Genomic DNA, 12331 nt, shown 5'->3' on the forward strand with positions numbered 1-12331 from the left:
ACTGAGACTGAGAGTGGAACAGAGAGTAGATGTAAGGAAGAGTAGAGTAGATATAAGAAAGAAACCTGCCTATCTAGAGTACATATAAAGAAGAAATCCTTCCCTGGGAGGGTGGGCAGGCCCTGGCACAGGTGCCCAGAGCAACTGGGGCTGCCCCTGGATCCCTGGCAGTGCCCAAGGCCAGGTTGGACACTGGGGCTGGAGCAGCCTGGGACAGTGGGAGGTGTCCCTGCCATGGCAGGGGTGGCACTGGATGATCTTTAAGGTCCCTTCTAACCCAAACCATTCAGTGATTCTATGAATATATCTCAACTCAAACAACAACAAAAATCTGACCTTAGCTTCCATCCTCAGATTAAAGGTACCTCCTTCTGCAAACATTCAAAGAACACAAAGTCATTGAATTGTCCAGAAGAGGTAACACACTTACAAAGGGCTGTGACAATAAAATGACTTGTGTGTTTCTAAAGCAGCTGGGGAGTTTTTGACCAAAATCCCAGAGAAATAGTCAAACAGGACACAATTATCCTCTTAGATTCCCAAAACACAATCCCTATCCCTGCTGTGTGACTTACAAGGATCTCAAGATCTGAATCTAATTCGATCAGCTACATCTGATCACAGTAATACAGTGGGAATTGGAATTATATCCTCACTACAAGTTCTGTGTCTGTTTTTCAGGCAAGAGGGAGAAAAAGAAACATCTCAAGAGATTGTTCAATCAATCAGTGGTACACATTTTAAATTTGTGAGGGGAATGGCTTTTGCAGAGCAATGGTTTTGATGGTAGTGGATGAAAGGCAAATCTCACCCTGGTTTTATTACCCCCAGTTGACTATAAACTCCCCAAAAAAGGCATGTCCTGTGGCAGAAATGAATATTTTTCTTTATAATCTATTCTTCAGGAGATTTAATGGGATGTAGAAGCAGCAGAAGTTGCTGCCTCTGCCAGTCCAACCCATTGCTGATAAACTGCATCACAAAGACATTTTTTATGGGCCAGAGGGACAGATGAGCTTGTGGGTATCTGTTGGGAGGATTGGAAAGAGATTTTTGCCCCTGGATTACAAACTGTACCTTAAAATGCATATAAAATATATATATAGTTAAATATATATACTTAATAATTAAGAGAGATATATTAATTACGCCCCATACAGATAGATCAGGCAGGAACATCATTATATATGGAAATTGGTCCAATAGTATTTAAATATCATTTTTGTAGGTATTGCTGTCAATGACAGGCATTTTCCCTGAGCAGAAAAATCTCTGCTTTGCACTAAATCAGAGTTTATATGGCAGAGCACACAAATGATTTCCACTAGTCAGGAGCAGGGAATCTTGCACTGTGACTGAGAAATGTGGCACATAATTTTGGCTAACTATTTTGTGCTGTCCATATCCCTGAATGCCAGATTTATTGCAGCTATTCAGTATGCAAATCCCTGCTTTCCAAATCATTGTTGCCTTCAGCACTCATTATCTAATCATCTTTCTACACTACACACCAAATGAACAGAAGCATATTTCAAAGCACAGCATAAAATTTTCCTAATGCACAGGACTGAATAAACTCCTGTGACTGCCTTGCACAGATCAATAAATTCCTTCATAAAGGTTCAGTGAATGGTGGGGGTTGCTGGCAAAAACAATTAGTAATGAATGGTGGTCTGGAATGCAAACATACCCTTATCAACTCAGCTTGGATTGATTCACCTGGAAAGAGAAAAAAAAAAATGAAAAATTCACACTCAAAAGTGTCTCTGTATTGGATTTTTCTGTGCATGAACCATTTAAAGGTCTTTCAGCACAGATTTGAAAAAGACACACCTGAAATTCATATGGTTGAAAAAAGTTGTTGAGTCATGTGCAGGAAGTATTTTTGAATTGTTGCTTAGGAATATTTGAAAAAGACACACCTGAAATTTATATGGTTGAAAAAAGTTACTGAGTCATGTGCAGGAAGTATTTTTAAATTGTTGCTTAGGAATATTTGAAAAAGACACCTGAAATTTATATGATAGAAAAAACTTGTTGGTTCATGTGCAGGGTTTATGAATTGTTGCCTAAAAATAGACTTGCTCTGAGTAGGAAAAAAAATAAAAGTTAAACTTTTTTGGTTTTTTTCAATAATTCTAGGGGAAACAGCTTGACTTTGGATGTGTGCACTTCATGTGTAACTTTCCATTTTCTGTTCAGGCTCCAAAGAAGCACTTGCAGAATGGAATTATCCGTGGCTACCAGATAGGTTATCGGGAGTACAGCGCCGGGGGAAATTTCCAGTTCAACATCATCAGCATCGACACCACGGGGGACAGTGAGGTTTATACACTGAATAACCTGAAAAAATTCACCCAGTATGGCATGGTGGTACAGGCCTGTAACCGGGCTGGGATTGGACCTTCTTCTCAGGAAATCATCACCACCACTCTTGAGGACGGTGGGTCCTTGGCAAACAACTCTCATGGGACATGCTGTTAATGTTATTATTATTTTATTTCTTTTTATCTTGTTGTTTCTGTGGTTTGATTAGTGGTGATGAAAGTAGGGATGATAAAAGGCCAGTCTTTTGGTAGAAAGGTGTAAGAGAACAGCCTGCTCAATGAGCTTGTCTGATTTTCATTGCAAGAGTGAATTTATTTTACCAGGTAAATAAAAATAACTCTACTAATGTGATATATCCTGCTATGAATGATGTTGACTGAGACCAAAAGTTTCATTAAGAAGCCAAATGCTCTGGTGTTCACATATTTGCAACTGTTGTGATCTCATCATTGCTCCAGAGTGATCTCATCATTGTTTTGAGAAGTGAAATTCTGAAAGGTGAAGCAATACTGTGTTTTTTGTTGGATTACTGCTGTTTTCAAATGAATCTACTGTGTAACCAGAGCTCTTGTACTGCACCCTCTTGTCAATCTTAAGAGAGATGTGTGTTTTTTCAAGGATATCCAATGACAGAAAAATCATTGCTATTTCAGGCAAAATTCACCCTGTCTAATCCAAGGAACAATATAGATTTATTTTTTTTAACTGCATAAAAAGTACTTCTCAAACAATGAGAGGGAGTCCTCTAGTGGAAAAAGAGAATGATCCCATACCCAGAACAAAGAGTTCAGTATTTTAGAGGATTATAACAGCAAATAATAATCCTAAAGGCCATGCAAGTCGGATTTTCATCTACTGCAAATCCACATCAGTTTCCTGAAACCAGTGCCAGCTTGGAACTGACTTTTACATGGACAAAATGGAATATCACACATCTAAAATCCTCAAGAGCCACAGATTTTGAGGCAGGCTATTCATGAAAGACTGATAGCTTTTTATTTTACTCTAAATGTTTCTAGGCTTAGCTTGCTACAAGACCTCAAAAGGCAGCATGCTTACACAGAGCATATATTTTATATTATAATAAATGGGATTTTTTTTTTCCCTTCAGAATACAGCATGCTTGCTTTTCTTGGAAATTTTTTTGGTTGTCACTCAATTTTGGGTCCCTCTTAGAATTCAATATGCCATGAATTTTAAAAGCAGTGCCAGTGACTAATACTGCTGTATTGCTTGGACACTACATGGCCAACAGAAAGTGCCCTAGATTTGTTTGATTTTTCTCATTTTTTTTAAATATCAGCAAAAAAATATTATGACCATTTTCTCCAATGTTTTTTAAAGATGTGCTCACTTTTTTCTCCCTCCACCTAATTAAAGGGACATCAGAATTGTCCACAAAGGGGCAAATTGGCTGCAAACTAAAAAATATATTTAAATTGCTTGCAGAATGTTCTACACATTGCAGTGTCAGAACACACTTATATTTCAAAAGAAGCAACAAAAAGCCTATTAAAAGAAAAGTCAGCAAGTAAGGAAACAGTACATCAAAATTCATTCCAGGGAAAACAGCTGCAGTTGCAGAAACTTTTGAATCATAGCAAGAATAAAGGCTTTACATTATTAAAATGTGTAATGGTAATTAAATATTGTGTGCCGGGATAGAGGGGAAAATAAAGGGTAACTAAAAGATGAATACTGAGTTGTTTTCGTTGTGTTAAAATGGTGAATATCTTATTCCAGTGCCCAGTTGCCCTCCAGGGAATGTGCAAGCCACCGCCACGTCCCCAGAAACTATCTCCATTTCCTGGTCAACGCTGGCAAAGGAAACCCTGAATGGGATCCTGCAGGGATTCAGGGTCATCTACTGGGCCAACCTCTTGGATGGAGGTGAGAAACACCAATCTGTTACCAAGTGAAAAGCTGTATGTGGCTTTTATATCATTTGCTCTCTGGTGTGAAGGCATTTTACTCCCTTTTCTTTTTGGTTTAGAGAAAACTTTGTCTACCTGTGAGGGAGCAATTTTTCCTAGAGCCTGAACAGAGCAGCAAAGCTGCCTGGAGGAACCTCAGGGGAGGCTCCCACCATGGGTTTGCAGCCCTCCACAAGTCTCCTGTGGTACCCAACACGACCTGAGCAAATTTCACCTCAGTTACAGAGTCCAGAATGTTGGGTTTTTTAAAGAATGGTGACATGGATCTAGAACAAACCAGCCCAAACCTGATTTTCACTATTATTTGTTTGATTATCTCCTTGCCTACTCGATATGCTATCACTTATTTTTTTATAGGATGCATTTCCTCTCTGTAGCTGAGGGCAAAAAAAGGAAATGTCTCTGGGAAAAGCTTGTTATTTCCATGCCAGCTTTTTCTGTTGTGTTTTTGTACTCTTAGCATAATTCCTGGGGAAATAGAGTCCAGAGCAGAGACAGAGTTAAAAGGATCAAAGGAGAACTGTGATGCTTTACTAATCTGCAATTTATTGTGTGATGATAATTCCATGTATGGCCCTTTCTTGCAAATTAAACAAATTAGTGGGTTAGAGATGCACGTGACTTTATTCCTACTTGCCCTGTGGATTTTTCACAGCTGTCTCCCTTCTTTTGCTTTCATCCACCAGAACCACAGTTCACTCTAACCTGCAGTTGTGCAAATCCTGCCTCTGTTAGTGTGGAAAGGGGAATTTAGAGTGGAAATGTGACTCAGAGACTGGTAATGGTGGACTCAAAAATATTTGGAAATTAACCACCAATTCCTTTAAAAATAAAGATTAAAAATGTATAAGAAGCATACAGAAAAAATGTAAACATGTAGGGCATAAAATTAAATGTTTACAGTCACGCCTGTAGTTTTGGATCAGATCCTGTGTGGATATTATCACATCTAAGCTCCTATATGTCTCACAACATGATGAAAAAAGATGATGTTCATGCCATGCTTAAAACTAGATTTTCTTTATTTATTCAACTTCATTTGGTGCCCTAAATATGTTTAAAGCTTTTTAATTTTTTGCCATATGGGTTGTACTTCTTAGCTTGCTGGAAAAAAAAAAAAAAAAAAGATTAATATGAAGTGCATCATCTTTCTGCAAGTAAATCTGATTTTACTGTGTTTAAATCTATTGTTGGCCACTATTGCTGCTATCAAGTGCTTTGCAGCAGCATGTGCTGCATATTTTAAAATAAAGGGGACATTTTCTTCATTTTCCTTATGAGAAATGGTCTTTCTCATAACTAGAAAATCTTTATGAAGATAACCGGCATTCTCATTTTTTTTTATTTAGGGGATGTTTCACAATAATCTCTTCTTGTTATTGGTTCTCTGTGAAAAATCTTATTACTTGTAGAATTTCTTCAATTCTCTTCATCGTATTTTTTTAAAAATTGCAACAAAAAAAGGAGTTTGAAAATGAAAAATGGGTCTGCTTCAAGTGGTGGTAAGAGGTCAGGACACAAATGAATTCATTTTAATTAATTGCAATTCATTGCTGTTCTGTAATAATGAAGCTTTCCTTGTCTGGGACACCCAAGATTTCCACAGCAGGTATCAACACCTGGAAGAAGAGTGAACTTGGCAATAATTCCTATTTTGCTTTATTTTTAAAATTTTATTTTATTTTTTTATAGAGCTGGGAGAGATAAAGAATGTCACCACTACCCAACCATCCCTGGAGCTGGATGGCCTGGAAAAATACACCAACTACAGCATCCAGGTGTTGGCTTTTACCCGAGCTGGGGATGGAGTGAGGAGTGAGCAGATTTTCACCCGCACTAAAGAGGATGGTAAGGAGTGAAAGCATTTTCCATTCCCACTTCCAGGAATCTTTGTTTGTCTCAGGCAAATATTGCCTGGGCTGAGCTCAGGGTGGCCTGGCAGGGCCTGGAGGAGCCCCAGGAAACCTGGAGAGAGACAATTTCCAGGGATGGAGGGACAGCACACAGGGAATAGCTTCAGACTGACAGACAGTAGGATTAGATTGAATATCATTAAAAAATAATTTACTTTATGAGGTCCTGACATGGGTTCCCTGTGGCTGCCACTGGATCCCTGGCAGTGCCCAAGGCCAGGTTGAACACTGGGGCTTGGAGCAGCCTGGGACAGTGGGAGGTGTCCCTGCCATGGTGGCAGGGGTGGCACTGGATGGGCTTTAGGGTCCCAGCCCAAACCATTCTGATATTCTATGAAAATGGGAAAAGGAGAAGAGACTGTTCTGGAACATAATCCTGTATTACTTGGATCCCACTAAGAATATTTTTTTCACTCCATATCCATATCCATATCCATATCCATATCCATATCCATATCCATATCCATATCCATATCCATATCCATATCCACATCCACATCCACATCCACATCCATATCCATATCCATATCCATATCCATATCCATATCCAATCATCCTCCAAATACCTCTTCCCTCAAAAGCAAAATAAAGAACAAAAATGTCTTACCTTTGTTCCTAGACCAAAGCATGGAAAATTCAATTCCCAATGCTGAAAGTTAAAGAAACTTTTAGTCATACACAGACACATGACACTCCATAATCGCTTTATTGTGATTGTAACTATTATAATCACTTCAGGTCACCTCAGTGTGATGCCATGCACTGATCTATTTGTGGAGCACTAAAATTCCAAATTCAGGGCAGGTTTTGTCCATTACCTTTTTTAATGCCTTGGAAATGTTATGAGATGTACAAATGTATTTTTTCATCCCCTAAATGCTTTTGAAAAACTGGATCAAAACTTTTTATGGTACAGATAAAAATGGCCACAGTCCTCTCAATGAGGTTACTTGAATAATGTTTAATTTGTAAATTCTCCTGTGAGTTATACAATACATTTTCAGGGAAATTACTCAATAGATTTTCCTTTCTTATTTATCCACTTAATTGGTCAGTCATGAATATATGAATTTACATGCCATTTTTTTTTATTTGTAATGAGATTTACAAAAGTGACAAAAGAGCAGGTGTAGTAAATTAACTGACTTGATGAATTCTGTGCTTTTTTCCAATAAAAATTATGTTAATAAAGTTATTAATTTTTTTCCAATTAAATATTAAGGGACTCATTCCAAAATTTACATACATTTTTTTTAGCCCCAGCTGTAGCTGTATCCAGGGTATGCAGTAAATGAAAATTGCTCAGCTCTTGACTTGTGTGTCTTAAACACTGAACATTCTGATATCAGCCTAAAGTCTTTTAACACTTACTTTGGAGCACCCAGGTCCTGACTCAGATGCTCTTGGGACACCTAGTGCTTGGAAGTAGATGGATTTATTTAAATTAAAAAAAAAAAAATCTAAAATGTAAAATCTAAAATGTAAGAGAACTGCAAAACACATGCAGAATTTCCAAGTTACTTTTTGTCAAGCAGATCCCAGCATAGCAAACCTTCCCTGAATTCTCTCTGAACACAAAGGCTCTCAGCCCTGAGCCTTGGGAGTGGGATTTAAGCCACCAGGAGCCAGGAGTAATGTCCCACACTGCTCCATGAGCTTGGGGACAGGCTGGTCTTGGGGACATCTGGCTCATGTCAGAAGCCTCAAACATTTCTTCTCCTCCTTCTCCTCCTTCCCTTCCTTCTCCTCCTCCTCTTTCTGATTTTTCTCTTCATCCTTCTCCTCCTTCTCCTCCTTCTCCTCCTCCTCCTCTTTCTCCTTTTTCTCTTCCTTCTCCTCCTTCTCCTTGTCCTTCTCCTTGTCCTTCTCCTTGTCCTTCTCTTTGTCCTTTTTCTTCTCCTCCTTCTTCATCTCCTCCATCGCCTCCTTCATTGTCTTTGTCTTCTTTTCTTTCCCCTAGCCCAGCCTCATTTGGTCATCCCAATTCTTGGTGGTGGCTCTTTTGCTGTCTCCATCCCTGGGATCAGACAGGCCCAGATGAGGGGAGCACATTGCCTTAGCCTGTGTTTGGCAGCTGTGCAAAGGTTCTTCTCTCACCTTTAATACTTCTGGCAGCTCAGCAATAACTCACCCTGAGACAGCCTGATGAAAATTTCCAGAGATTTTCTGATGCCTCACACTGGTTCCATTAATTTAATCTTTTGTCCAGAAAACTAAATGGAAAAGTGTTCCAGAAAACACAATGATGCCATATTCAGCTTCAGCTTCACAACTTTTTACTAAGGGCAGGAAAGGTTTTGAGTGGAATATACAGAAACCTGCAGTTAAGCATCAGCTAAACCCAAAATCCTGGATCTAAACATCCTGAAGGGTGTAGAAGTTAAAGAGGAAAAGAGCATTCACACTGGCAAACTCTGTGCACCAAACAAGTGCCTCATTCCTCAGAAGAAGGGACTTTTATACTGTCATTTTCTAAGGAAAAATGTTCTGTAGAGGATTATTCAGCAAGACTAATTCCAGTACACTTAGAAGATTCTGCCCTGAAGTGAGTTTAAGCACTTCCTTGGCATATGAAATAAATGAATTGGAATCCTAACAGAGATTAGAACTGGAAACTTTCTATCTCTGCTCACAGACCTTCTTTGGCTAAAATCATGACACAAGATATTCCACTTTCCTCTAATGAAATCTGGAAATCTGGGATAGTTTTAAGTGCCTGCCAAGCCCTCCACATCAGTATTTCTATGAGGCCATATCTGATCATTAATTCCTTTCTCTTTTTTTCATTTTTTTACATGAGAGGAAACTTTTCTTTGTAAAATCAATGGTGCAGCATTTTCCACTGCTGCTGCAAAAACCAGTCAGAACCTCCTGTGACTTCTCTGTTGATGTTCAGCTAAAGACATCAACCCAAAATTTCTTCAGCAGGCTTGAAATCTCTAAGAGTAACCCAGCAAGTGAATCCTGGATGGAATGTGTTGATACTTTGATTTCTTGTAATGTTTGATACTGATTTTAGACACCAGAGGTCAGACACTGCTGCTGATCAGCAAAGGAAATGGGAACAACTCGAGCAAATAATAGGAAATGAGCCTTCAAGAAATGAGCTTTCCTTTCAATGTGATCATATTTCTGGGTTTTATCTAGCTTTTCTCCCCTCCTTTCCTGAAAGCTAACTTCAGGAAAAAATGCTGCTCTTTTTGGAGTTCCTCCTGGTAGAAAAAATAAGCCAAGAAGAAATATGCAATTTTTAAAAATTCATTCTGGTTTTGTCCATTACTTTTTCCACTTTACAGTTTCTAATAAGCTGATCATCCTCTTCACCTGAAGACTTGATTTAATAAACCAGTAAAAATTAAAGCAGCTCTTCCAATCCTTTTCCCTGCTGTGATCAAAACGAAGTTTGTAAGGCTTCTCTGTTTTGCAGCAAGAGGGAGTGTGTGTGACAAATTCCCTCTCTGCTCCTGTGCTGCAAATGCAACATGAGCAAACTATGGTTGAAACAAGGAATTTGCTGCCTGAACAAGCCTGGAACATGACACAGCAGTGCCCCGACCCTGAGCTGACCATGGGAGGACACAGAGCCCAGAGCCCCCAGCATCCCAGGAGAGCTTCCTGCAGCTGGGAATTTGTCTGTGTGTCTGTCAGAGGTGTTGGCTCTGGGCTGGCTGTGACACAGGAGGATTTTTGCAGCAGTGCTGTGCTTCCAGCTCCCTGGCATTCAGAGCCAGGCAAAAGCTGCAGCAGGAAGGAAGGGAAAACAGTACCAAATCCCTCTGCCAGCCCCACTCTGCCTGAATCCAGAGAGGTTTTCCTCCTCTCCTTCCTCTCCCTGGACACCAAGCTTCCTGACCATTGGCACGAGAGGCACAGAGAGCATCTGGCAAGCTTTACATTTATTCTGAAATTATTAGGCAGAAATCCAGTCAGGTGCATGTTCAGTACTCCTTGGAACAAAGCTCTGCTTGGGTTTGTTCAGCTGATGAGGATGACTGAGCTCTGTGATGAAAAATTGCCCTTGATGACCCCTTAATGCTCATTTTTCTAGTGGTAAAGATCTCCAATTTTATCTTTTTGACTAAGAAGCAAAGGCACAGACTAGTAAATGTTCTCCCTGGGAATTTGGCAGGATTTGATAGAGATGGTGTGCTTAATATGAGGTCAGTTAAGAGTAAATTCACATGTGGATGTGTTTTGGCTGGCATAGAGATCTGCATTGTAGGTGGAATATCTACATGAACAAACAGACAGCAGTCAGGGGTTGAGTTTATTTTGGTTTTTCTAAGTGCAGCCAGCAATTGAATAGTCCTGTATCATGCAGAATTAAAACCCTGTTACAGAACAAGTCTCAGATTTCGGATTTATTTGCCATATCACTCTTAAATGCAACACAGTTTGTGCATTTGCCTCCCTGCTGCTCCGTACTGTGAAGAAAAATGGTGATAATCTCTCTGTCTATGAAAAGGAGAATAAGAAAGTTCCTGGAGCTCCTCCCCATTATCTGGCACATCTAAATGCTGTTTCCCAGCCCTGTTGTATCAGGATAATTGCCTGCTCTGCTTTAGCATTTCACTTGCACTGTCAGGAATACAAAGTGTTCTCCTCCACATGAAAGCAGGATGCTATTTCCGTGTTTTTCAAAGCCTTGCTAGCTGGAGAATGAGGCCATCTTTGATCTTAAATTTGCCACATCTGCTCCCTGGAAGGCTGCAAAGTTGTTTAGAAGCAGTCCTCAGCTTCTCACCATAGTTTTACCCCAGTGACCACGGGGAGGAAAAAAAGGATCTAAGGCATTTGTGCAAAATCAGTTTGTCTTTCTGGGAGCTGTGGGAGTCAGTGTGCTAAATAAAGGTCCAGGGAGACTTCAGGAAGGCAGGTCGGGTCTCCTGATACTGCTGGCTTGTAATGACTGAAGCCTGAAAGGCTGGGGATGCAATGACAATGAGGGAAAATACCTTTAGTTTGCTTGGCAAGGCTCAGGATTTTCCTCTCCAGGATCAGGCAGGCACCACCTTCCTCAACCACAACCTCTTCAGATGCCCAAGGAACCCGGTTTAGTAAGAAATGCTTCAGTTAATGCTGAGATAATTCTTAAGAGATGCAGGGGATGGGTTTGACCAATGACTTTACCCTCTGAACAGAAAACAGTGGGGGACTGTGGAGTACCAGCTGAGATTCTGCAGGATTCCTACCAAGGAAATGTAAACACTTCCACACGCACAGTGGAATGGCACACAGCTTTCACGTGCACAACCCAGCAGCGCAGCAAAAAGAGGACTAATAAATGAGTATTCAGAATTACTTTGGCAACACTGCAAAAACGGCTGCCTGATTCCAGCCCAGTGAGGTGGAGGAGTCCTTGGGTTGAAAATTCCACTATGTGGCTGAGTTTCTTTCTGGCCCCTCTTTCTGCTAGTCTCACACCAGACAGCAGCACAGCAATGACAAGGAATGTTTCCCACATAGGCCCAATGGCTGGAAAATGAAAACTCAGATGAGTTCTGAGTTAATCCCTCAGCAGCCACCAGCCATGACCAATTGTTGTATCGTGGTTGCTCCTCCCGCGAGCTGGGTGGCGAGGGAAGAGAACTGGCGCCTGCTCCCCTGTGAGCTCTGCTGTCCCTGTTGTTGGCACGGGGACAGACGGAGGCGACACGGGACTTGGGGTGTAACAAGATGGATTTATTCAGGGAGCCCCAAAACCCTCCTGGGAGGCGGAACAAAGGTTTTATACCAGAACTCAGGAGGACGGGTGTAGGAACTGTCACTATAGGACACGTGAAAGCACAACACGAGCCGCTGCTATTGCAAAGCTGAAAAAGAGGAAGTTTATTTTCTGACTCCAGCATTTCTACTTTTCCAAAGGTGACAGTGGATTGGAGGGTGAATGTGCCACCTCTCCAATGACATTGGACAAACTACTAGTACATCAAATTCCTCCACCTCTATGGAGGAATGGTAAACAATAGGTTGTTTACAGAAAGTTGTGTGAGAAAGTTCTCTACAAAAATGTAAACTCAGAAGGCTTTAGATAATCTTAAGAATCAGGGCAACAGGAACAGCAACCAATGAGGGTAGAACTGGGGAGGAGCTGAGGGTGGGACTAACATATCACAAACCTATCAGGGGAAACAGCGTAGTGGAATAACACAAAAT

At 40.5% G+C, this 12331-nt stretch overlaps 1 protein-coding gene across 3 annotated transcripts in view; it reads left to right on the plus strand.

The window, feature by feature from the left end:
- The window catches only part of DSCAM (DS cell adhesion molecule), a 445883-nt gene that overhangs the window by 355372 nt on the left and 78180 nt on the right, over positions 1-12331 (plus strand). For all 3 annotated transcript variants that reach the window (XM_021527473.3, XM_077781696.1, XM_077781698.1), the window contains exons 17-19: positions 2203-2443; positions 4072-4218; positions 5955-6110. In XM_021527473.3, coding sequence (XP_021383148.2) covers positions 2203-2443; positions 4072-4218; positions 5955-6110 — 544 coding nt within the window. The remainder of the gene's footprint in view (positions 1-2202; positions 2444-4071; positions 4219-5954; positions 6111-12331) is intronic.

Source organism: Lonchura striata, chromosome 2, assembly GCF_046129695.1.
Source record: "Lonchura striata isolate bLonStr1 chromosome 2, bLonStr1.mat, whole genome shotgun sequence".
Classification (NCBI taxonomy): Eukaryota; Metazoa; Chordata; class Aves; order Passeriformes; family Estrildidae; genus Lonchura; species Lonchura striata.